The 26,753-nt window shown below is 44.7% G+C and overlaps 1 protein-coding gene across 3 annotated transcripts in view; it reads left to right on the top strand.

Moving 5' to 3' along the window:
- Positions 1-26,753, top strand: part of ccdc57 (coiled-coil domain containing 57) — a 288,211-nt gene that overhangs the window by 12,173 nt on the left and 249,285 nt on the right. For all 3 annotated transcript variants that reach the window (XM_072483406.1, XM_072483407.1, XM_072483408.1), the window contains exons 2-3: positions 15,540-15,952; positions 23,198-23,306. In XM_072483406.1, coding sequence (XP_072339507.1) covers positions 15,555-15,952; positions 23,198-23,306 — 507 coding nt within the window. In that variant the 5' untranslated portion in view covers positions 15,540-15,554. The remainder of the gene's footprint in view (positions 1-15,539; positions 15,953-23,197; positions 23,307-26,753) is intronic.

Consider the following 26,753-nt stretch of genomic DNA (forward strand, 5'->3'; position numbering starts at 1 on the left):
TCGCATAAAAGGTTGCTGCACAAGATAAGAACCTATGGTGTTGAGGGTCAGCATGGAGAGAGGATTGCTAACTAACAGGGAATGGAGATTTGGGATAAATGCGTCATTTTCAGGATGGCAGACTGCAACTAGTGGGGTGCCACAGAGCTCAGTGCTGCGGCCTCAACTATTTACAATCTATTAATGATTTGGATGAAGTGTTTGAGTATATTGGAACCAAATTTGCAGATGATACAAGAGAGGTGGAAAGCAAGTTGTGAGGAGTCTGCCAAGAAATATGGCTTGGTTAAGTGAGTGGGCTAAAATTTGGCAAATGTGTATAATGTGAGAAAATGTGATTTGTCCACTTTGGGGGAAGAATTGAAAAGAATATGGACTTCCGGTGGAGACATGTAGAGAGCAGTTGCACACGAGCTTGCTCCCGCCAGAGTTTGGTTTTGGCCTTTTTCGCCTGGTTTTTGGGGGTGATTTGGGGTGGAACTTTATTAGTTTGATGGGATAAGAGTCCCAAGTAAAAGGAATGCCCAACAAGTACAAGACCAGGCAGCAGACAAGTAAAGAATCGTTGTCAGCCACAGAAGTCTCTCGAGCCTCGACTGCTGAGAAAATGGCAGAGGTTTCGGCCACAACTTTGGCCACTCTGCACACTAACTGCTGAGATGCTCACAGGCATCTTGGCAGTCGTACTTAAAAAATTATGACAGGCTGTCTCTGAAGACCTCGACAGAGCAATCGAAGGGGCCCTGGCCCCCATTAGCGCAGCCTTGGCAAAAATGGACTGGACAGTAAAGGAGCAAGGTACGATGCTTCAGGGTGTGAAGGTGGCCCTCTCGAGGCAGAGTGATCAGATCGCCTCCCTGGAGATGGAGATGGCACGGATGGCCAGGGATAACAAGGCGCTAAGAGCAAAAGTGGACAATCTGGAGAATCGCTTGAGAAATGTAGGGCTGCCAGAGGATCAGAAAGGTACAAATCCAATGGAATACATGTCACAGATGTTTGGGAAGATGGGGTGGGGGGGGGGGTGGGGGAAACAACATCCTCTCCCGAATTGGATCGTGTCCACAGGTCGCTGAGGCAAATGCCCCGTTCTGGTGAATCACCACAGGCGATCATCGTGCGCTTTCATAGCTACCCAGAGGGGAAAGGGTGCTGTGGTGAAGGACCATTGGATTATAAATGGAAGGGCCATGCCATTAAGCTCTACAAGGATGTGGGACTGGAGTTCGCTATTCAACACGTCCTGTACAACTGTACAACTCTTGTACAGGAAAAACGTTCATTTTTGGTATAGTTCCATCTGCACGCCTCCAAGTAACGTATGACTCGAAAGACTACCATTTTGATGTGCCTGAGGAGGCAGAGGCGTTTGTGAAGAAGCATGGACTGGGTTTCGAGCTAACTGTGAATTGGAGTTGTGAGATTTCTGTTTGGGGGAGGTGGGCATGTGATATTTGGGATTTGTTGGGGTGTTTTTTGGGCATTCTGGAATTTGTATTTGTATTTTTACTGTTTTTTGTGGGATGGGTATTCTTTTTTCTTTGACTATTTTTTACTCTAAGCGGGGGCCACCCTGCTAGCTGTATAGTTAGTTAACTGGGAGAAGAGTGGGAGGAGTAACTGCAGCTCGTAATTGAGTGGGTTTTAAGGATGAACTTCGGGTTTTTGTTTTTGTTTGGGACTAAGGGTGGGGCTCTTTGTTTGCCTTGTTGCGGTTTTCTGGTTTATGCGGGTGTGGGAGGCAGGATGGGTGGAGTAGGGTTAGTTCTCTGATGGTAGCTATAACTTTTTATTTATTCTGATGGGGGAGTCTGGTAGCAGTTTTGCGTGGGCTTAGTGTCAACACTGAGTAGCTGTTGGAATACCCCACATGGTGAGAATGGCTGACTCTGGAGTAGGAGGGGGAGAGGCCCCCTGTTCGGCTGATCACTTGGAATGTAAGGGGATTGAACAGCCCAGTGAAAAGATCTAGGGTGTTTGTGCACCTTAAGAGTTTGAAGGCTGATGTTGTGTTTTTGCAGGAGACCCATTTCTCGATGAAGGACCAGACAAGGCTGCAGAAGGGTTGCGTGGGGCAGGTATTCAATTTGGGATTTGATAGGGCCCAAGGGAGTTGTGGTTTTGGTTCATAAAAGGCTAACCTTTTCGGTGGCTAAAGGTTTTGACGGACTCAAGCAGGAGGTATGTGATTGTTAGTGGTTGTTGGCAGGTACTCCGGTGGTCCTAGTGAATTTATATGCACCAAACTGTGTTGATACGGCTTTCGTCAATAGGTTGTTGACTCTATTCCCGACCTGGATTCGCACCAGTTAATTGTGGGGGGGGACGACGACTTTAATTGTGTACTAGACCCCGACTAGATAGATCAAGATCTCAGCCTTTGAGTCTTTTGGGAGTGGCAAAGGCACTATTTGCTTTTATGGAACAGGTGGGGGTTGATGATGAGGGCGGGATATTCGGCAATAGTTATTTCGGATCAAGATTCACATTTTGTAGATTTAGGGTTGAGGCCGGGCCCCTCGGGCTCCCCTCCCCAATGGATGGTGGATACGGCATTGATGGCGGACAAAGATTCTGTGAGAGGGTTTCTAATGCCATTGGGGAATAGATTGAGTCTCATCGGAGTGAGACTATCTCATGTTCGATGTTGTGGGAGGCAGTTAATAGGGGGGAGATAATCTCTTATAAGGCACATAAGGAGAAGAGTGAAAGAGTGGAGAAGGCAGAGGTTGGTGGACTCCATCCTTGAGGTGGACCATCACTACTCGCTTGCCCCGACACCGGAGTTGTTGGTGAGTAGGAAGAAGTTGCAGATGGAATTTGAGCTGCTCTCGATGGGCAAGGCAGTGCAACAGCTGTGACACTCGAGTGAGGCATTTTATGAATATGGAGAGACGGCCTGTTGCCTGTTAACGGAGCAGCTGCAGTGGTAGGCTGCCTCCCAGGAGATGGTGCAGGTGAAGGACTCAGGTGGCGGGTTGGTCTCGGCCTCAGGGAATGCTGCTTTTGAAGCCTTTTACCAAATCCTCTATAAGTCAGAGCCCCCCGAGAAGAATTTGCCCATGATGGAATTTGTGAATGCCTTGTCTATCCCAGTTGTGGAGCAGGAGAGAAGAGAGGCGTTGGAGCCCCTGTTGAGTCCGGAGGTGATTATGAAATGCAGTCGGGTAAAATTCGAGGCCCAGATGGATTTCCGATTGGAGTTTATAAGAAATTTGAGGATCAGTTGATCCCATTATTTATATATATATTGTTAGATATGTTTAATTATTCTATGTCCCGGGGGGCATTGCCGGTCACACTGACGCAGGCATTGATCTCCTTTATTTTGAAGAAGGATAAGGATCTGACAAGAGCGTGGGTTGCATCATCCCTATTTAGTTGCTGAACACCAACGTTGGCAAAAGTTCTGGCAATGGGCTTGGAGCCCTGCTATCCGGGGTGATCTCGGAGGAACAGACTGGTTTGTCAAGGGCGGGCAACTATCAACCAACATAAACGACTACTTAATATTATCGTGTCCCCCTCTCGAGTCCTTGAGCCAGAGGTGATTATTTCAAGGACGTTGAAAAAATGTTTGATAGGGTAGATGGGGGTGTCAGTTCGAGATCCTAGGAGGTTCGAATTTGGGCCTAAGTTTATCTCTTGGATCCATCTTCTATACAGGGCTCCCACTGCAAATGCGCTGATCATAGGATATTTCCAATTGAATAGGGATGTGAAGCATGGTTGCCTATTGTACATCCCCGCTATTGTTTGCCTTGGCAATTGAGCCTCTGGCCATAGCACTGAGGTCATCTACAGAGTGGAGAGAGATAGAGGGGGGATGGAGGGAGCACAGGTATCCTTGATCTGCTATTGTATATAACGGATCCACTCAACAATGTAGAGGAGATATTAAAGCTACTTCGGAGTTTTGGCTCATTCTCAGGGGTTTTGGCTCATTCTCGGGGTACAGACCATCCCTAACTATCATCCTATATTTGGTTAAACAACCCCCCTATTATAATGAGCATGCTCATTCAATTTCTAGGAAATGTTATTTTGAATTTATTTCTGAAAACTGGACATTGTGAACTCCCATTGGTCAATGTTTCTTGGTAACGGTGCAGTGCCCAGTAAGCTAATAAGACTTGAAGCCTGGTTACGGTGCAGTGCCTAGTAAGCTAATAAGACTTGAGCCCAGCACTCTTTCATCTGATTGCAATTTTAATTATCAAGAGTAGCATCTGCTAATGCAATGGCAAGAACCATAAAGTACTGTTTTTTAATTGTATGTATTTCTTATTGGTGAATTCACGTTGCCGTCAAGGGAGTTTACCTTGCTGTTTTGCAAGGTAGCTTTGACTCCTGTTAAAATATACTGCAAGTTTACCTAAAGTAATATTTAACCCAATATTCATGTATTCATTCCATATTATTTAACCTCTATTACATCACAGTATAAACTCCGAAAACATAATTTTTGTACTAACTTTGTGCTGCAAGCCCTCTTTTGAATGATTTTCCAAAACATGGGGCTTGATGAACCAAAAGTAACTCAAAGCTATTCTTTAAGCCTGAAAAGTGTTTTTTAAAATAAATTTAGATTACCCAATTCATTTTTTCCAATTAAGGGGCAATTTAGCATGGCCAATCCACCTACCCTGCACATCTTTGGGTTGTGGGGGCGAAACCCATGCAAACACGGGGAGAATGTGCAAACTCCACACGGACACTGACCCAGAGCCGGGATCGAACTTGGGACCTCGGCGCCGTGAGGCCACAATGCTAACCACTGCGCCACCATGTTGCCCAAGCCTGAATAGTGTTAACTGACATGGCTCTAGAGTGTCCTGAACAATGGTGTGACTGGATAACAATTAATCGACTCTGAATTGCCGGATAGTTCTCTGTTGCCCTTCAGGGTGACATTCTCCCCGTGTTCTGTGTGGGTTTCCTCCGGGTGCTCCAGTTTCCTCCTACAATCCAAAGATGTGCAGGTTAGGTGGATTGGCCATGATAAATTGACCCTTAGTGTCCAAAGGTTGGGATAGGACAGGATATTGGGGCTGGGTATGGTGCTCTTTCTAAGGGCCGGTGGAGACTCGATGAGCCGAATGGCTTCCTTCTGGGATTCTATAGTTCTAGTTTATGGTTCACCTTTCGGCACTAAATATTTTCACACTGGAATTTTTAAAACATTCTTTACGGAGCTTAAATAAGGGACGTTTGCGAGCTGCTGCCTTTTCGTGAGCTCTAGCTCCATTCGCCTTATAATTTAGAGTGCCCAATTCATTTTTTTCTGACTAAGGGGCAATTTAGCGTGGCCAATCCACCTAACCTGCACATCTTTGGGCTGTGAGGGTGAGACCCACACAGACATGGGGAGAATGTGCAAACTTCACATGGACAGTGACCCAGGACTGGGTTTGAATCCGGGTCCTTGATGGCGTGAGGCAGTAGTGCTAACCATTGCGCCACCATGCCGCCCTGTTCCCACTCATCTTTTAATCGCTTATTTTATCCTAATCTATTTTTGTCTGTGTCCTTGGATAATCCTGATTGGAGTGTTGTGATGAAGAGCCGAGTTGAATCTGAATCCTTGTTTGATTGAGTCAGCCTGAGACGGGGCCCAGATTGCAGTGGCGGTTTTGCTGGTGAGCAGGCCTGTGCTTCGGCAGTGCTATGTGCATCAGGATGGTGATCTTGGCTCTGTAGTGCGCGTTTCTGGTGCTCACTTTGATGAATTGCAAAGTATCCTTGAAAGTTGTTGAGAGGTTCGATGAAGCACATTGATCCGGTTTTAGAGGCCTGGGGTTTGGTGGAGGTCCCGACTATTGGTCTTATGCTATCCTGGCCACGATGCTCATCATGAGGGGTTGGAAGTGGCTAGTCATGTTGGGTTATCACCGCCCGACCAGGGTCTGGGTTCTTGGCTGCCTGGGTGTCGGGCCGATGGCATGGCGGAGGTGAAGACCCTTCGTACGATGGAACTTTTGAGAGATCCTGATTGTTGCTTGCGATCCTGTCATAGCCTTGGCCTTTCCAAGTGACACAGATGTTTTTGTTATCCTGCAGTTCATCAATAATCCTGGACTTTATTACCTTGTGCTTATGCTGTTGATTTTGTGTTATTGTCTTTTCTCCTCACAATGGTGTACAATGTTTGGGCAGGAGGGCGAGGGCCGAGTCTTATCCTGTTTTAGCAAAAAACATATTGAACCGGTTTGTGTGCATAGTCTTATCCTTTCAAAAATGTTTTAGAGTACCCAATTCATTTTTTCCAATTAAAGGGCAATTTAGCGTGGCCAATCCACCTAGCCTGCACATCTTTGGGTTGAGGGGGCGAAACCCACGCAAACAAGGGGAGAATGTGCAAACTCCACACGGACAGTGACCCAGAGCCGGGATCGAACCTGGGACCATGGCGCCGTGAGTCAGCAGGGCTAACCCACTGTGCCACTGTGCTGCCCTCCTTAACTGTGCCACTGTGCTGCCCTCCCGACAGTTTTGTCGCAACAAAAAATCTATCAGTTTACCTTATAGCCCTGTTATTTTTTAAAAATATATTTTATTGAAAATTTTTTCCAAACAACAATTTTTCCCTTACAAAGCAAACAAAACAATAACAAAACAGGAATTTTGAACAATACACAGGTAACAAAACCCCATTGTCTATTGACCTAAACTAAACTAAACCCCCTCCGCCCCCCCTCCCCCTGGGTTGCTGCTGCTGGTCATCTGTCTTCCCTCTAACGTTCCCCTAGGTAGTCGAGAAATGGCTGCCACCGCCTGGTGAACCCTTGAGCCGATCCTCTCAGGGCAAACTTTATCTGCTTCGGTTTAATGAACCCCGCCATATCATTTACCCAGGCCTCCAGTCCGGGGGGTTTCGCCTCCTTCCACATGAGTAGGATCCTGCTCCGGGCTACTAGGGACGCAAAGGCCACGACATCGGCCTCTTTCGCCTCCTGCACTCCCGGCTCTTCCGCAACTCCAAATAGAGCTAACCCCCAGCCTGGTTTGACCCGGGCCTTCACCACCTGCGAAATCACTCCCGTCACTCCCTTCCAATACCCTTCCAGTGCCGGGCACGCCCAAAACATATGTGCGTGGTTTGCCGGGCTCCCGCCACACCTCCCACATTTGTCCTCCACTCCAAAGAACCTGCTCAATGTTGCCCCCGTTATGTGTGCTCTATGTAGCACCTTAAATTGAATCAGGCTAAGCCTGGCGCATGAGGAAGAGGAATTTACCCTGCTTAGGGCATCAGCCCACATACCCTCCTCTATCTCCTCCCCTAATTCTTCTTCCCAGTTTCCTTTTAGTTCGCCCACCGACTCCTCCCCCTCTTCCCTCATCTCTCTATAAATCTCTGACACCTTGCCCTCTCCGACCCACACCCCTGAAAGCACCCTGTCCTGTATCCCCTGTGTCGGGAGCAACGGAAATTCCCTCACTTGTTGTCTAGTAAACGCCCTCACCTGCATATATCGCAAGAAATTTCCCCGGGGCAACTTATACTTTTCCTCCAATGCTCCCAAGCTCGCAAAAGTCCCATCTATAAATAAATCTCCCACCTTCCTAATTCCCAACTGGTACCAGCTCTGAAATCCTCCATCCATTCTTCCTGGGGCGAACCTATGGTTGTTCCTGATAGGGGACCCCACCAGGGTTCCCCGCACCTCTCTCTGTCGCCTCCACTGTCCCCAGATATTCAGTGTTGCCGCCACCACCGGGTTCGTGGTAAACTTTTTAGGTGAGAAAGGTAGCGGTGCCGTCACCAGCGCCTCTAAACTCGTCCCTTTACAGGACTTTCTCTCCAGTCTTTTCCACGCCGCTCCCTCACCCTCCATCATCCATCTACGTATCATTGCCACATTGGCGGCCCAATAGTAATCACCCAAGTTCGGTAGTGCCAGTCCTCCTCTGTCCCTACTACGCTGAAGGAACCCCCTCCTTACTCTCGGAACTTTCCCTGCCCACACGAAGCTCGTGATGCTCCTATCTATTTTGTTAAAAAAGGTCTTGGTGATTAGTATAGGGAGACATTGAAATACAAATAAGAACCTCGGGAGGACCATCATCTTAATTGCTTGCACCCTGCCCGCCAGCGACAGAGGCTGCATGTCCCACCTCTTGAAGTCCTCCTCCATTTGTTCTACCAGCCATGTCAGATTAAGTCTGTGCAAGGTTCCCCAGCTCCTAGCGATCTGAATCCCCAGGTATCGGAAGTTTCTTTCCACTTTCCTTAGCAGTAAGCCTTCTATCTCTCTACTCTGGTCCCCTGGATGTATCACAAATAATTCACTCTTCCCCATGTTTAGCCTATACCCCGAGAATTCCCCGAACCCCCTCAAAATTCGCATAACCTCTATCATCCCCCCCGTTGGGTCCGACACGTATAACAATAGGTCATCTGCGTATAACGAGACTCGGTGTTCTTCTCCCCCTCTAATCACCCCTCTCCATTTCCTGGAGTCTCTCAACGCCATGGCTAGAGGTTCAATTGTCAACGCGAACAACAATGGAGACAGCGGGCATCCCTGTCTTGTTCCCCTATATAGTCGGAAATACTCCGATCTATGTCGACCTGTAACTACGCTTGCCGTTGGAGCCCCATAAAGAAGTCTAACCCAGCTAATAAACCCGTTCCCAAACCCAAACCTCCTTAACACTTCCCATAAATACTCCCACTCCACCCTATCAAATGCCTTCTCTGCGTCCATTGCCGCCACTATCTCTGCCTCCCCCTCCACTGGGGGCATCATTATCACCCCTAATAGTCGTCGCACGTTAACATTCAGTTGTCTCCCTTTTACGAACCCTGTCTGGTCTTCGTGCACCACCCCCGGGACACAGTCCTCTATCCTCGATGCCAGTACCTTTGCCAGCAATTTGGCGTCCACGTTCAATAGTGAAATAGGTCTATAGGACCCGCACTGCAACGGATCTTTGTCCCTCTTCAAAATTAGCGATATCGTTGCCTCCGACATCATCGGGGGTAGAGTCCCCCCTTCCCTGGCCTCATTGAACGTCCTCGCCATCAACGGGGCCAACAAGTCCACATATTTTCTGTAATATTCCACCGGGAACCCGTCTGGCCCCGGGGCCTTCCCTGCTTGCATGCTCCCCAGTCCCTTAATAACCTCGTCCACCTCAATCGGCGCCCCCAGGCCTGCCACCTCCTGCTCCTCCACTTTCGGGAACTTCAATTGGTCCAGGAACTGCCGCATCCCCTCCTCTCCCTCTGGGGGTTGAGACCTATACAGTTCCTCATAGAAGGTCTTGAACACCTCATTTATCTTTCCTGCCCTTCGCACCGTGTCTCCCCTTTCGTCTCTAATTCCTCCTATCTCCCTCGCTGCTGCCCTCTTTCGCAATTGATGCGCCAACAGGCGACTAGCCTTTTCCCCATATTCATATCTCCTCCCCTGTGCCTTCCTCCACAGTACCTCCGCCTTTCTGGTGGTCAGAAGGTCAAACTCCGTCTGGAGTCGTCTCCTCTCCCTGTACAATTCCTCCTCCGGGGTCTCTGCAAATTCCCTGTCCACCCTTAAAATCTCCCCCAGTAATTTTTCCCTTTCCTTGGCCTCTGTTTTCCTTTTGTGGGCCCCAATAGAGATCAGCTCTCCTCTGACCACCGCTTTTAATGCTTCCCAGACCACTCCCACAGGGACCTCGCCGTCGTCATTGACCTCCAGGTATCTCTCAATACACCCCCGCACTCTTGCACACACTCCCTCATCCGCCATCAGTCCCACATCTAATCTCCAGAGTGTTCTCTGCTCCCTGTCCTCTCCTACTTCCAGGTCCACCCAATGTGGGGCATGATCCGAAACCGCTATGGCTGAGTACTCAGCTTCTTCCACCCTAGAGATCAACGACCTTCCCAACACAAAAAAATCTATCCGGGAGTACACTTTATGGACATGGGAGAAGAAGGAAAACTCCCTAGCCCTAGGTCTAAGAAATCGCCATGGATCCACTCCCCCCATTTGGTCCATAAACCCCTTAAGTACCTTGGCCGCTGCCGGCCTTCTTCCGGTCCTTGAGCTGGATCTATCTAGCCCCGGGTCCAGCACCGTATTGAAGTCCCCTCCTAAAATCAAATTTCCTGCCTCCAGGTCCGGAATACGCCCCAGCATCCGTCTCATGAATCCCGCATCGTCCCAATTTGGGGCATACACATTAACCAACACGACCTCCATTCCCTCCAGCCTATCACTCACCATTACATATCTACCTCCGCTATCTGCTACGATGTTCTTTGCTTCAAATGCTACCCGTTTCCCCACCAAAATGGCCACCCCTCTGTTCTTTGCGTCCAATCCTGAGTGGAACACCTGTCCCACCCATCCTTTCCTTAGCCTAACTTGGTCCGCCACCTTTAGGTGCGTCTCTTGGAGCATAACCACGTCTGCCCTTAGTCCTTTCAAATGCGCGAGCACTCGGGCCCTTTTTATCGGTCCGTTCAGGCCTCTCACGTTCCACGTGATCAGCCTCACTCGGGGGATACCTGCCCCCCTCCCGTGTCGACTAGCCATTACCTTCTCTAGGCCAGTCCCATATCCCGCCTCCGCGCTTCCACTCGCTCCCCCAGCGTCGCACACCATCCCCGCCCACCCACTCTTTAGCCATTTCCTTTTGGATTTCCGCAGCAGCAACCCAGTTGTCTCCCCCCCCCCCCCCCCCCCCCCGCTAGATCCCTATCTAGCATGATTGCTCCCCCCCATATCTTATAGCCCTGTTAGTTACGCATGCATTACCACACTTCCGAATTATGAGGATTGATCAGAACTGCTTAAACACTTGTGGTTTTTCTGTTCCCAATTGGATTTCTAATTCAAATTTTGGGTTCTCCCGGAGTGGTTAAGCCACTTCTAAGTCGGGTCCCATCAGGATGTCGCCAGTAATATGTTGCTAACTTTTGGTTGGCTCTTAAATCGTAATTTGCTCTGTTTGTTTAACCTTTGCTCTAGAGCCGCCAGGTATCTTTATGATACCGCCACGAGGTTCAAGTTCAAGTAATGATCAATAACCCAACACACCAATTAGCAAGATTCAAATCAAAACACATTTATTATACACAGTAAATCACTACTCATGCATAAACTCTACTTTCTAGGCTATTCCTATCACTAAAAGGCCAATACTTGGCTTCGGACTGGCCCACCAGGTCAGGGGAACAAATGGCCTTTCGTTCAGGTCCTGAGTCTGCAGGATTCAAAAGCTGGTATGGACTGGTAGCTAGGAGCGCCTATCTCGTAGTGAGCGTTGACTTGAGACTTACTTGGTTGGCGGCAGCGAGGCAGGTCACTGTCAAGGGTTTGGTTCAAGTTGCTGAGTGACCCTGCCAAAGAAGAACGATTTGAACTTGGGGGCTTTACTTTATAGCCCCCAGGGGCTTCCCACCCTTCGGGGCGGACCCCGTACCTGGTTCCAAGTGATTGGACTACTTTCTGATCACTTGGATCGATTTCTGCAATGCTGGAGCGGTTCCCTGATCGCTGGGCGGTCCTTAAGTGTCCGTTGGCCTTCCTTTGTCTTGGCTCCTACTGGCGCCGAGGAGTCTGGCTTGGCTTTATTTACCTTAACTGTTGCCATTGTGCCCTGGAATTGCTCATTACTATGCAGATGGCTGCTGTATTACTATGCAGATGGCTGCTAGATTTAGTGCTGTCTGGTTTCTTACAGGTTCCAATACACATGATTTCTGTATTTGCAGTCTTTGCCTGTGTTGGCTGAATTTCCCTTCAGCCTTTGCGGTTCTCCATTTTAAGTCGGGAAGTGGCCAACCCAGGTGGCTACAGAAGGGGGCACGTATTAGATACCCCTTAGCCTGTTTATAGAGGAGATGAGTGGGGCCACAGCAGAATGATGGTTGGTGTGGTGGTGGATGGTAGGGTTAGATTAGCCCTCACCTGGATTGAGGATAGACCATTTAGAGCTAATTGTATCGGTTTTTATTTTGCTTTTTTATTGCTTTGAATTTTGCAAATCCATACTTGTCTCCTTTAAAGACCTGTGCAGATCATGTACCCTGGAGAGGGCTGGATTCCTTCTGATTCTATTTTTGTTGTTAGGCCTGTTCGATTTGTTGAAGTGAGAGTCTGTACACTATGTCTCTGTGTTGTCTGAGCCCTTATTCAGTTTGGGGGTAAGGCTTGATAGGGGAGTTAGGCATCTTCCCCTGGGTGGTCTTCTATATTGTTTCCTGAGTGTTCCCGTTGTGGTTGCGATTTCCACGGGGAGGCAGTCTCTGTTGAGGCAGAGCTGCCTTATCCCCTAATATCCTTTTTGCAAGGGCATATAGTACTAGTCTGTGTCTAACGACCCCACTCTACCAGGGCTGTCTGTCCCCCTTTCCAAGTTGTCCTTTGACTTACCTTTGTTCTTCTATTAACATATTCTGATCTTTTAGTGTGCCACTATCAACACCCTTCTTAGCCATGATAACCACCATTTACATCCCCTTTGTCCTTTTGTCCACGGCATCTTTGTCAATCTCCACCTATTGCTGGTCCTCTCTCCAGCCCAACAGCTACACACGCAACCCCCCCCCCCCCCCCCACCCCCCACCCCCCACCCCCCTCAAAAATAGTATGAACCTCATCCTATTTCCAATTCTCTCTGGCTTTGACAAAGAGTCATCCAGACTCAACATTAGCTCCCTTCTCTCTCTACAGATGCTGTCAGAGCTGCTGAGATTGTCCAGCATTTTCTGTTTTTGTTGAAGATAGTAAAGCCTAGGACATTGGCTTGAGGAATTCCTGCAGTGACATCTTGAGGCTGAGATTATTGGCCTTCAACAACTTCGGCCATCTTACTTTTCTGTTCGATATGATTTCAGAGTGGAGAGTTTCTCACCTGATTTCCATTGACACCAGTTTCACACTCGGTCAAATGCTAACTTGATGTCAAGTGCAGCCACTCACTTTACCTCTGAAATTCAGCTCTTCTTGTTGCCTCTGTCTGTTCTGTCACTCATTTGCTGACGTACACTAACTGCAAAAGCCTGTTTTCAGTCTGTTGTTTCTTCTCCAGTGCACAGTAACTCTTTCGTAATTGTAAGTATGACAGCAACATTAATGATTTATGAGAAAAGTCATTCAAACTCAAACCATTAACAATAACAACATAAAATCAGTGACGCCCTTATACTAGATAAAACATTTTGGAAAAACTTTAAACCAAGCACAAACAGTGATGAACTGCACATTGTATATTTTAGGGTTACATTGCAGATTCCAAATCGAGCAGCATGGTTCAAGTTTTTTCACTTAAGACATTTTCGCATTCAGGAAAGGGGAAAAAGTTCTTAACTATAGAACAAAGTTTGTAAATTTTCCTTTTGCCCTATGGTGCTAGTTTTGACAGTTGGTGACCGACAATAAAAATCCAAACAATCCCAGCCCTTCTGTGTCAGACTTGTGTTTCACATTAAAATGCATGTCTGGGGCTTCTATATCATTTTGGTATAGTTATTTTTTAGTAGGGTATGAAAATGACTGACATTTAGTATAAGTTTCACTGAAAAGTCTTCATGTTGTGGATCTTTCTCATGGTTGTAAAAGAAAACATCATACCACTTCTCTTTCATAGAATTTGCAGTGCAGAAAGAAGCATTCAGCCCATCGAGTCTGCGCCGGCCTTGGAAAGAACACCCTACTTAAGCCCATGCCTCCACCCAACCTTTTGGGCCCTAAGTGGTAATTTAGCATGGCCAGTCCATCTAACCTGCACATTTTAAAAAATATAAAGTTAGAGAACCCAATCATTTTTTTCCAATTAAGGGGCAATTTAGTGTGGCCAATCCACCTAACCAGCACATCTTTGGTTTGTGGAGGTGAAACCCAAGCAGACACTGGAAGAATGTGCAAACTCCACACGGACAGTGACCCAGGGCCGGGATTCGAACCCGGGTCCTCAGCGTCATAGTCCAAGTGCTACCACTGTGCCACGTGTCGCCCCGTAACTTGCACATCTTTGACTGTGGGAGGAAACTGGAGCACCCGGAGGAAACGTATGCAGACATTGGGAGAAAGTGCAAACTCCGCACAGACTGAGGCCGGGATTGAACCTGGGACCCTGGAGCTGTGAGGCAGCAAAGTCAACTGTGCCACTGTGCTGCCCATTCACAGTTGATTCTGTAAGTTATTCTATGGAAATATTTGAGAATACCCAGCAAGCACACTTCATTACATATCAAAGAAGGTGTATGAAACTGCTGAGTAATACTGAAGCTGCTGTTGCATTCCACATCCCACTGGAGTTACTCTTATTTCAAACAATGAGACTTTTATGTAGCCTTATTACCAGAGGCTAAATACGATATTGGAGACTGGAGCTTTATCATTGTCTGCAGCATATGCTTCATGTCCCCATGCCATCACATCTCCTGCTAATGCTGTGCTGGCTAATTAATTTGCTAATTTCTTAATTGTGTAGCTGGCCAGCTAACAGTTGCATGCCATATATCTGTACAGATGTCTGATGTCGGATAACAAAATGCACACTGAAATGTGGTGTAGATTCTTTTGCTCTGGCTGAACAATTGGCCAATGCTCCTGTTGAAAAAAATGAAGTTTTGCGTTTTACTTGGATCAGTACATTAATTATTTTGGGATTGGGCCACCCCTTTATGGTATAGTACCTAAACTGCTGCCACCACTGCAGATACCAAGATTCCCTTTGACATAAATACAGGAACTTGACTTTGAATTTCCAAAGGCAGAACCTTTAACAAAACCCTCCCACTAGAAAATCTCAGTCTCTGTGGTAAAGGTGGATTGTGTATATTTAGAAACGCTGCTGACAGCAAGAAACTTGCACGTAGGCTATTGGTTGCACTGTTCTAACACAAAGTGCTGAAAGAAATATACTTTATAGAGGCTGTCCTGAATAGACTGGACAACCTCACCATAGCATTTTTAACATTCCTTTTCCAGGTCATTCAAGTCAATGTCATGGATGCCGTCAATGCCATCTATACTTAAGAAGTTTTAAAAGTTGATGCAACCATGAATGTCAATTATATGATATTAGTATTTGCTGCAAATAAAAAGTTTATAAGGTTATTTTCTGGAACTGTCCCTATAATTTAGGGTAAAATCCTCTTCTGTTTGTATGCATCAGGAAATGTTTAATATAATAATGTGGAAGCAATCTGTACATAAGTGGATTGGGGTATCCTGGTGTTTCATGTACTGTATTTAACATAATTAATCTGTATGTGAACTGCCAGAGTTAAATTTAACTGTAATGTACCATTACAAATTTAATGAATTGGAAACAAGAGAGAAACAAAAGTAGCTTCATCTTGAGCCTCAAACCATTGTACCTGATCGAATATTTTAATACATTTATTATCGCATTTGGCTCCTGAAAAATTGGCAGTACACAATAATTCAGTCAGTATTTGTACGGAATATAAGGCAGTTTAACGATTTGGTCAGTAATGCTGGAAGAAAGTTTTCTATTTTGGGAACTGCAAGAAGCATTCAATGCTCAGTGTTACTATATGTTAGAGTAACCTGTTTTATTATATTTATAAGGTGTAACTTCCCAGAATGCTTCAAGAAGATAATTTTGATAAGCTCCTTGCTCAAAAGGAACAAGAATGGAAGGACCTGCAGATACGTCACATTCAGTCGTTAGAGACTGCACTTCAAAATTCACAAGCAAAACTCAAAGACCAGCAAGAAAAATTTAACATCCTGAAAGAGGACTTTTTGTTCAACCTAAAAGTACTGGAGGAACGAGATCGGGATTTGGAACGGTATGATGCCATGTTTGCTCAACTAAAGATTACAGAAAACTGTAAACGGGCAGAGATCAGTGATCTGCAAATTCAGATTGATAAGACGCAAGAAATTGTTGCGAAGGAGACAAAGACACGGATTGATCTACAGTTCCAATACCAACAGACGGTAAAAACACATCAACTGGAAATAGAAAAAATACGCAGGTAAGGTCAAGCTGAGGGTAATCATACATGGGAATGTCTGTGGGTTTGTGGATAGCGTTGTTATGGTTTTAGAAATATTATGGTTCATCGGTAATTTTATATTGTTTGAAACCCACTTTGTGTTATCTAGAATTTCTCCTAAATAAATCTAATCCTGAGCACCTTTATGCTTGCCTTTTGAAAGTAAAATGTTATGGGAAACCATGTGCTCCCAGTTGAAATGGCAAAGCTACTCTGCCCCTTAAATGATTTTGTTCCCTTCTATTTGAAGCTGCATTGCTGCACAGACTTTCTGTTACTATATTATAAATGCTACCGACTTGCATGGCAGACTCTGAAGGACCAATGAAGGTAAGCGAGAATAGATGTCATTCATCGTCATTTTACTGACTCCAGGTAGGTTGAATTCTGTACACGTCAACAGTATGGTTTTATATATTCCTAGTCCACATTGACCTTTCCCTAATGTAAAGGAATCTGTAGAATAGAAATTAAAGTCACTACTGCAATTAAAATTTTTTTTTTTTTTTTTAAGCGTACCAAATTCATTTTTCCAAATTAAGGGGCAATTTAATTTAGCATGGCCAATCCACCTACCCTGCACATCTTTTGGGTTGTGGGGGCGAAGCCCACTCAGACACAGGGAGAATGTGCAAACTCCACACGGACAGTGACCCAGAGCCGGGATCGAACCTGGGATCTCGGCCCCGTGAGGCAGCAATGCTAACCACTGCACCACTGTGCTGCCCCACTACTGCAGTTTTAAAAGGAGATGTGAAGAGAGAACGGTATTTTTCGTGTTTCTTCTTGGAATTTTGAGATACATTTTCCGACTTGACTTTTAAATCATGCCAGGTTAAGTAGCAGAATTCAATGAAAAACTATTAGATTTCCAATGCTATGCATTTTCGATTTTTGACTTTCGTGCCTCCTTTCCATTAGCAAAGGTAGTGACTGCTTCCTGGGCCTGGTTTCTAGCACATTCAGTGTTCTGTTAGTACATACCGAGTGACCTTATTTAGAAATTAGCTCTATAGGCTCTTCAACATCCTTGGCTTTGCAGAAAAGTCCACACATTTCCTCAATAGAGGATCACATGAGGGCATTTATATTAAGAGTTACCAAGAGTAAATGGGTTCACCGTCTCACCCCTGCCATAATTTTGAGACATTGAGAGTCAACTACTACATCAGCTAAAACTAGCTAACTCAGCACAATGTTGTGCATTGTATCTGGATCCATCATTGTTGCTCAACTATATTGGATGCCTTTTAATTTTTTGCCTATATATGATATGACATTGAAAAATAAATAGTGTATCAATAGTTTCAATTTCAAAGCCTGATTGAGTCAACAGATTGTACTGGCTGTCCCTTTTTTTTTCTGAATCCCTACAGTGCAGAAGGAGGCCATTCAGCCCACCAGGTCTGCACCAATCTTCTGAAAGAGCACCCTACCCAGGCCCACTCCCCTGCCCCACTCCCATGAGATTTTGTTGTCAGAATTCAAAGTAACTTTACATAATAGACATTGTGCAAGTAAGTGTTAAGAAATAGGGATAGTTTTAAATCATTTATATTTGTATTTATTGCTTTAAATTTTTTTTTTTTTAGAGTACCCAATTCTTTTTTCCAATTAAGGGGCAATTTAACATGGCTAATTCACCTACCCTGGATATCTTTTTGGGTTGTGGGGATGAAACCCACGCAGAGAATGTACAAACCCACACAGACAATGACCCAGAGTCGGCATCGAACCTGGAACCTCGGCATCGTGAGGCAGCAGTGCTAACCACTGCACCATCGTGCTACCCCACTACTGCAATTTTAAAAGGAGATGTGAAGAGAGAACGGTATTTTTCGACTGCAGAAACAATCGCCAATATAGTGTTTTTCCAATTAAGGGGCAATTTAGTGTGGCCAATCCACCTACCCTGCACATTTTTGGCTTGTGGAGGCGAAACCCAAGAAAACACGGGAAGAATGTGCAAACTCCACACGGTCAGTGACCCAGAGCCGTGATCGAACCTGCGACCTTGACACCGTGAGGCAGCAATGCGCCACCGTGCTGCCCATAGCTATACGTTTAAGCTTAAATTGTACTTCTGCAGCTGTGTGTTAAGGAAATTTCATTTTTAGTTTCACTTTAAAAGATCCCTGCATATTAATGAGGCTTTTACAACTCTAAAACAAACACAAGGTATTAAAACACTGGGCTACTGCTGAGCAACCAGGGTCCCAAAGAGGCAGCAAAAGATGTTTGAGTTCAGTTGAAAGAATGTAGCCTAGAGTAAGGACCTGACACATCATCTGCTGGAACAGGGACATGAAGAGAGGCTGCCGACCCCAGGCTAAAGAACAGACATGTCCTGAAACCAGGGAGAGGAACAGAAGCCAGTTACAATAACAACGTCTAATCAAGGGAACAAGGAACAGGAATCTGGGAAAAAAGAGTCCTGTTAAGTAAAGTTAAGAGTGAAGGGAAGAGAGAGACTCCAAAAAACAAAACTGCAGAAAGCAGATGGAAAACGAAGAGGACTTGCGAGAAGCCAGAGATCGAAAATGACCAGAAGGTTGGTGACCCCTTACTACAGGCCTGTGAAACAGGATGTTCTGTTTGCATGGCTGGATAGAGAAGAGATTGTGTGAAAGCAAAGCTTGAATCCACATGGCAATCCAGGAAGGAGAGGTTGAAACCTTTGGAAGTGGAATCTTGGTGAAGACATCCAGGAGAAAGCGCTGTTTGGGGGAAGATTCCAAGACATGTTCTTCGGGAGCAGAGACTGGAACCCCTTGTATGGAAGACAGAGTTCCAGTGAGACTAGCTGGCTCACAGTGTTACAAATCTGGGATTGCTTTGGGTGGTATCTACCACTTGGTTTTAGAGCGTGGGTTATCTAACCATATTTTGCATATTGGTTTACATTGACTTGTGTACTTACTGTGAATATTAGAATATAAGCTAGATCTTGTAACTTGTTTTATCCTCACAAATCTCTATACATCTGTAGATGTATAGTTGGAGTGAACGAGTAGAGTATCAGTTCATTTTGTTTAATAAATGTTTTATTCTTTTGTTAAATGAAATGAAAAAATGAAATGAAAATCACTTATTGTCACAGGTAGGCTTCAATTAAGTTACTGTGAAAAGCTCCTGGTCGCCAAATTCCGGCACCTGTTCGGGGAGGCTGGTACGGGAATTGAACCGTGCTGCTGGCCTGCCTTGGTCTGCTTTAAAAGCCAGCGATTTAGCCCAGTGTGTGAAACTAGCCCCTATATGTTCTTCAGCTGACTCCTGCGATTCTGTTCTATTCCTGCCTTCCACCTATCTAAACAAAAAAAAGTTGGGACCAGTACCCCCTTATCTCTCGCTCATAGATAAGGTCTCAGTCCGGTTGAATAAGACCATAAGACATAGGAGCGGAAGTAAGGCCATTCGGCCCATCGAGTCCACTCCGCCATTCAATCATGGCTGATTTCAACTCCATTTACCCGTTCTCTCTCCATAGCCCTTAATTCCTCGAGAAATCAAGAATTTATCAACTTCTGTCTTAAAGACACTCAACGTCCCGGCCTCCACCGCCCTCTGTGGCAATGAATTCCACAGACCCACCACTCTCTGGCTGAAGAAATTTCTCCTCATCTCTGTTCTAAAGTGACTCCCTTTTATTCTAAGGCTGTGCCCCCGGGTCCTAGTCTCCCCTGCTAATGGAAACAACTTCCCTACATCCACCCTATCTAAGCCATTCATTATCTTGTAAGTTTCTATTAGATCTCCCCTCAACCTCCTAAACTCCAATGAATATAATCCCAGGATCCTCAGACGTTCATCGTATGTTAGGCCTACCATTCCTGGGATCATCCGTGTGAATCTCCGCTGGACCCGCTCCAGTGCCAGTATGTCCTTCCTGAGGTGTGGGGCCCAAAATTGCTCACAGTATTCTAAATGGGGCCTAACTAATGCTTTATAAAGCTTCAGAAGTACATCCCTGCTTTTATATTCCAAACCTCTTGAGATGAATGACAACATTGCATTTGCTTTCTTAATTACGGACTCAACCTGCAATTTTACCTTCAGAGAATCCTGGACTAGGACTCCCAAGTCCCTTTGCACTTCAGCATTATGAATTTTGTCACCGTTTAGAAAATAGTCCATGCCTCTATTCTTTTTTCCAAAGTGCAAGACCTCGCACTTGCCCACGTTGAATTTCATCAGCCATTTCTTGGACCACTCTCCTAAACTGTCTAAATCTTTCTGCAGCCTCCCCACCTCCTCCATACTACCTGCCCCTCCACCTATCTTTGTATCATCGGCAAACTTAGCCAGAATGCCCCCAGTCCCGTCATCTAGATCGTTAATATATAAAGAGAACAGCTGTGGCCCCAACACTGAACCCTGCGGGACACCACTCGTCACCGGTTGCCATTCCGAAAAAGAACCTTTTATCCCAACTCTCTGCCTTCTGCCTGACAGCCAATCGTCAATCCATGTTAGTACCTTGCCTCGAATACCATGGGCCCTTATTTTACTCAGCAGTCTCCCGTGAGGCACCTTATCCAAAGGCCTTTTGGAAGTCAAGATAGATAACATCCATTGGCTCTCCTTGGTCTAACCTATTTGTTATCTCTTCAAAGAACTCTAACAGGTTTGTCAGGCACGACCTCCCCTTACTTAATTCTTGCTGACTTGTCCTAATCTGACCCTGCACTTCCAAGAATTTAGAAATCTCATCCTTAACAATGGATTCTAGAATCTTGCCAACAACCGAGGTTAGGCTAATTGGCCTATAATTTTCCATCTTTTTCCTTGTTCCCTTCTTGAACAGGGGGGTTACAACAGCGATTTTCCAATCCTCTGGGACTTTCCCGGACTCCAGTGACTTTTGAAAGATCATAACTAACGCCTCCACTATTTCTTCAGCTATCTCCTTTAGAACTCTAGGATGTAGTCCATCTGGGCCCGGAGATTTATCAATTTTTAGACCTCTTAGTTTCTCTAGCACTTTCTCCTTTGTGATGGCTACCATATTCAACTCTGCCCCCTGACTCTCCGGAATTGGTGGGATATTACTCATGTCTTCTACTGTGAAGACTGACGCAAAGTACTTATTTAGTTCCTCAGCTATTTCCTTGTCTCCCATCACAAAATTACCAGCGTCATTTTGGAGCGGCCCAATGTCAACTTTTGCCTCCCGTTTGTTTTTAATGTATTTAAAGAAACTTTTACTATCATTCCTAATGTTACTGGCTAGCCTACCTTCATATTTGATCCTCTCTTTCCTTATTTCTCTCTTTGTTATCCTCTGTTTGTTTTTGTAGCCTTCCCAATCTTCTGACTTCCCACTACTCTTTGCCACATTATAGGCTTTCTCTTTTGCTTTGATGCATTCCCTAACTTCCTTTGTCAGCCATGGCTGCCTAATCCCCCCTCTGATAACCTTTCTTTTCTTTGGGATGAACCTCTGCACTGTGTTCTCAATTACTCCCAGAAACTCCTGCCATTGCTGTTCTACTGTCTTTCCCACTAGGCTCTGCTCCCAGTCGATTTTCGTCAGTTCCTCCCTCATGCCCCTGTAGTTACCTTTATTTAACTGTAACACCTTTACATCTGATTCTACCTTCTTTCTTTCAAATTGGAGATTGAATTCTACCATATTATGATCACTGCCTCCTAAGTGCTCCCTTACTTTAAGATCTTTAATCAAGTCTGGCTCATTACATAACACTAAGTCCAGAATGGCCTGATCCCTCGTGGGCTCCATCACAAGCTGTTCCAAAAAGCCCTCCTGTAAACATTCAATGAATTCCCTTTCCTTGGGTCCACTGGCAGCATTATTTACCCAGTCCACCTGCATATTGAAGTCCCCCATGATCACTGTGACCTTGCCTTTCTGACATGCACTTTCTATTTCGTGGTGCATTTTGTGCCCCCGGTCCTGACCACTGTTAGGAGGCCTGTACATAACTCCCATTATGGTTTTTTTGCCTTTGTGGTTCCTCAACTCTACCCACACAGACTCCACATCATCTGACCCTATGTCATTTAGTGCTATTGATTTAATTTCATTCCTAATTAACAAGGCAACCCCGCCCCCTCTGCCCACCTCCCTGTCTTTTCGATAGGTTGTGAATCCCTGGATGTTTAAATGCCAGTCCTGAACCCCCTGCAACCATGTCTCTGTGATGCCTACCACATCATACCTGCCAGTCACAATCTGGGCCACAAGCTCATCTACCTTGTTCCCTACACTGCGCGCATTTAAATATAGCACCTTTAATTCTCTATTGACCGTCCCTTTTCGTTTTCTTAGTGTGGTGGACCTTGGTTTACTGAGCCTTTATGAATGTAAAGTAATGTTTATTTCTTTGAGAACACATTTTGGTACATTCGTACAAAATTAACTGGAAAGATTTTTTCCTGTGTGTCTCGAAATGTCCTTGAGACACCAACGCGTGGAAGCAAAAAGTTCAAGATAAAAGTGACTCCAGATTTACAAAATTAAAAGTCATTTCAACAAAAGGCTGTAAAAGTAATTTTTACCAATGCTTCAAGGATTCTCCGACGGCTAAGATTTCTCTCTCTAATCAGTCAAACGGATCACGTTCTTAAGGGAATCCTTATTTGGGTTTAGCCCCTTACTTAGTTTCATTGGTTCTAATTCTTAGCTGAGACGCCCTTGATTTGTTCAGGAAAGTGTCAGTCACTTAAGAGGCGATTGGTTAATTAGACATTTATCAATTACTCCAAATTAATTATCTTTCCACGACCCTTGTCCCACGTACAAACTCCCTACGTCACATCTGGTCTCAGTTATGAGATTGTTTCAAACTCATTGAATGTACCCTCATATCAGTAAGAGTACCTGCAGGACATTATTCGTAACATTTGAGACAGTCATGGACACTATTCAGAAGATTAGCCAATTTTATAACTTACTCATATTTCTACAAATTCAATAATTTTCAAGATTTATTTTATTTTCCAGAATATTTTAGCTGATATTTTAAAGGACCCCTCTCTACAATTGTTGAATCCAACAGGATTCATCAAGCCAGGTTCCACTCAGGGATCTGACTTGTCCAGTGATAACATCAGCTAGGATCATGACATAATCAACTGTATTACTCGGTGTTTTACATCTGGGTTTAGGACTCGTCCGTTTTCTTTCTTATCATGCTTCAATATTAACAAAAATACGGAATAAGTTGCGATTCATAACTGTTATTTCGTCTGATTTAAATACAGTTCAAACGACTCTAAGATTGACGGGCAGCGCGATGAGTATAAGAATCTAAAACAAGATCTTGAACGCAAAGTCCAAGAAGTGGAGGGACAACTTGCTTTACAAAAACAGGTGACAAATCTATTTAGCCTTAATTCAATCTTTAAATATACACTGCTCCTAGCAAAATTTTATATCTGAACAACTTCATAAACACCTTGAAAAAAATTACGGGCATTGTGGCAGTGTCAACTGTTGTAATCAATTAAATGCCATTTCATTTTAACAGTTATTTTGAATGAAAACAAGCTGTCTTAAATATCTCAACTATAATTCTTATGTATTTTTAGCATAAGTGAAAGTTCATTTATTTTATCTGACATAAAACCATTAGCATTTGACAAGTCTCCAGACCAAACTAGAAATCAAATGTTGTGTTTGTTTGCCCAATAGGGAGGAAAGCCTATCCTATCCCTAAGTTAGCTTTTAGGTGCAGGTTGGTAGTATCTAACATTTGGATCCCTCGGATATGTGCTGAGGTACAGATTAATTCTAACCACCAAAACTGCCGCTTACCAATAGTAGCATGCTTCCTGCTATGTGTCACTACCCTTGGGGTATTGACTTACAGAGATATCTGGAGTTGAGTAAGAAGGATCCATGTCCCTGCTTAATGGGTCCATCTCGCCAGATTCTGTTAGTAAATTAGATTGGTTTATTGGCCATCAGCAGAAGCCTGGAATATGGCAAAATTGTCTGCCTTGAGCAATGGATTATTAAGTCAGCACAGAGGATTCTAAACTTTATTCCCAGGCCTGTCATTTTCGGGCACTTTGATGTCAAACATTAGGGGCGGGATTCTCCGTGCCGCTGTACCCGTTTTCTGGTGCGAGCCACCCCGCCGGTAGCAGAATCTCCATCTCGGCAGCCGGACAATAGGGCTTCCCATTGTGGGCACTCCACGCTGTCGGGAAATCCGCGGGCGTGAGTGCGCTGCCAGCGAAATGGAGGAACCTGCCGACAGAGAATCCAGCCCAACATTTTTACCCCTGCCCCTCCATGCAGCTTACTCTTCAGTAGTTACAGCACTATAAAAAAAAACAGTTACTGCAAAAAAGATAATGATTTGATTATGAGATGTTTTTGTGCATTCTGCGAATAAGATATTGTGCAAATGTAAAAATAACTGATGAACAATTGGCCTTCGCACAGTGGCTAGCCTGCATTAGGCCTTCCTCCAAAGTGACATGCTAAAATGTGAGCAGCAGAATTAAAGTATTGTATCATTAATCTTCCTGCTATTCGGTGCAGTGAACTAGTCATTATGACTGGCTTTCATGCTATTGTAATGAGGCTTGAATTTTGACTGTTTAATGTTTCAGTTTGGAATGGTAGGAGGGCTGAAACTGGCTAAACAGTGGCTGAAAATTTTGGGTGCCAAGAATATGTGCTGCCTAATTGCAAGACATTGACTGAGAAGATTTATTTTTGCCTTTACTTAAACTGTCTAAATTTGGAACAGAATTCCTGTCTGTTGGCTGATTCTATTTTGCAGCTTGCATTTTTTAAATGCTTGAGCAAAACATTATTCTGGTAATGAAGTTCCAATTAGTTCGTTGAAAATGGCAAGCAATTTTCACGTCCTTAGGATTCCCAAGCACTTTGTGTTGGAAAGTGATTACTGAACACAAACTTGGAGTTGAAGAAGTCAAGACTTACTTCCTAGTTCCTATTATATAGTTATCATCAGAGCTTAACAATGGTAGCAGAGGATAGTTTCTGCCTGTAAGAGAAAGGATTGCAAACTAAGATTTCTTTGGACAAAAGACTATGTTCTGAATTCTAACCTGAAGAGTGATTTTGAGTAATTTGGAAAACAAATGGCTGAATCCAGGTGTAGAGCATTGGGGTATGACTACCTCACCACTGATCTCCGAGAATCACCAGATCACCAATGGAAGAATGAAGTTACCATGTGGATATAGAATCATCATAGAATAATAGAATCGCTACAGAGCAGAAGGAGGCCATTCAGCCCATCGAATCTGCACCGACACTCTGAAAGAGCACTTCAACCAAGCTCACTCCCCCGTCCTATCCAAATAACCCTTTCACCTAACCTACACGGATTGTTTGGACGTTAACAGGCAATATATCATGGCCAATCCACCTAACCACATCTTTGGACTGTGGGAGGAAACCGGAGCACCTGGAGGAAACCCACGCAGACACGGGGAGAATGTGCAAACTCCACACAGAAAATGACCCAAAGCCGGAATTGAACCCGGGTCTCTGGCACTGTGAGGCAGCAGTGCTAACCGTTGTGCCATCATGCTGACCCAACATGGATTACTTCCTTGTCCAAGAAATAACAGGGAATGGCCTTGGCACTTATACATGGAACTGGAGCCAGAGCATCTAAACTCAGGTGAAGGTTTGGATACATTATTAACTTTCATGGATAAGATTTACAAAAAGGATGACTGATTAAGGGCTTATGTGATTTTGACAAATTTAGAAAGCTGAAGGATACCTGTCACGCCTGGGAGATATTAGGAAATTGGATCCAAAGTGCTCAACAAAGGATTATACCAACAAAAAGGAAGGACGGTAGAAAGAGGGAAAATCGACTGTGGATATCTAAGGAAATAAGCGAGAGTATCAAATTGAAGTAAAAAGCATACAAAGTGGCAAAGATTAGTGGGAGACTAGAGGACTGGGGAATCTTTAGGGGGCAACAGAAAGCTACTAAAAAAGCAATAAACAAGAGTAAGATAGATTATGAGAGTAAACTTGCTCAGAATATAAAAACAGATAGTAAAAGTTTCTACAAATATATAAGACAAAAAAGAGTGGCTAAGGTAAATATTGGTCCTTTAGAGGATGAGAAGGGAGATTTAATAATGGGAGATGAGGAAATGGCTGAGGAACTGAACAGGTTTTTTGGGTCAGTCTTCACAGTGGAAGACACAAATAACATGTCAGTGACATAGAAATGAGGCTATGACAGGTGAGGACCTTGAGATGATTGTTAACACTAAGGAGGTAGTGATAGGCAAGCTAATGGAGCTAAAGGTAGACTAGTCTCCTGGCCCTGATGGAATGCATCCCAGAGTGCTAAAAGAGATGCCTAGGGAAATTACAAATGCACTAGTGATAATTTACCAAAATTCACTAGACTCTGGGGTGGTCCCGGTGGATTGGAAATTAACAAACGTGACACAACGGTTTAAAAAAGGCGGTAGGCAGAAAGCGGGTAATTCTAGGCCAGTGAGCTTAACTTCGGTCGTAGGGAAGATGCTGGACTCTATCATCAAGGAAGAAATAGCGAGGCATCTGGATGGAAATTGTCCCATTGGGCAGACGCAGCATGGGTTCATAAAGGGCCGGTTGTTGCCTAACTAATTTAGTGGAATTTTTTGAGGACATTACCAGTGCGGTAGATAACGGGGAGCCAATGGATGTGGTATATCTGGATTTCCAGAAAGCCTTTGACAAGGTGCCACACAAAAGGTTGCAGCATAAGATAAAGGTGCATGGCATTGAGGCTAAAGTAGTAGCATGAATAGAGGATTGGTT

The sequence above is a fragment of the Scyliorhinus torazame genome, chromosome 18 (genome assembly GCF_047496885.1).
Source record: "Scyliorhinus torazame isolate Kashiwa2021f chromosome 18, sScyTor2.1, whole genome shotgun sequence".
NCBI classification, from domain to species: Eukaryota; Metazoa; Chordata; class Chondrichthyes; order Carcharhiniformes; family Scyliorhinidae; genus Scyliorhinus; species Scyliorhinus torazame.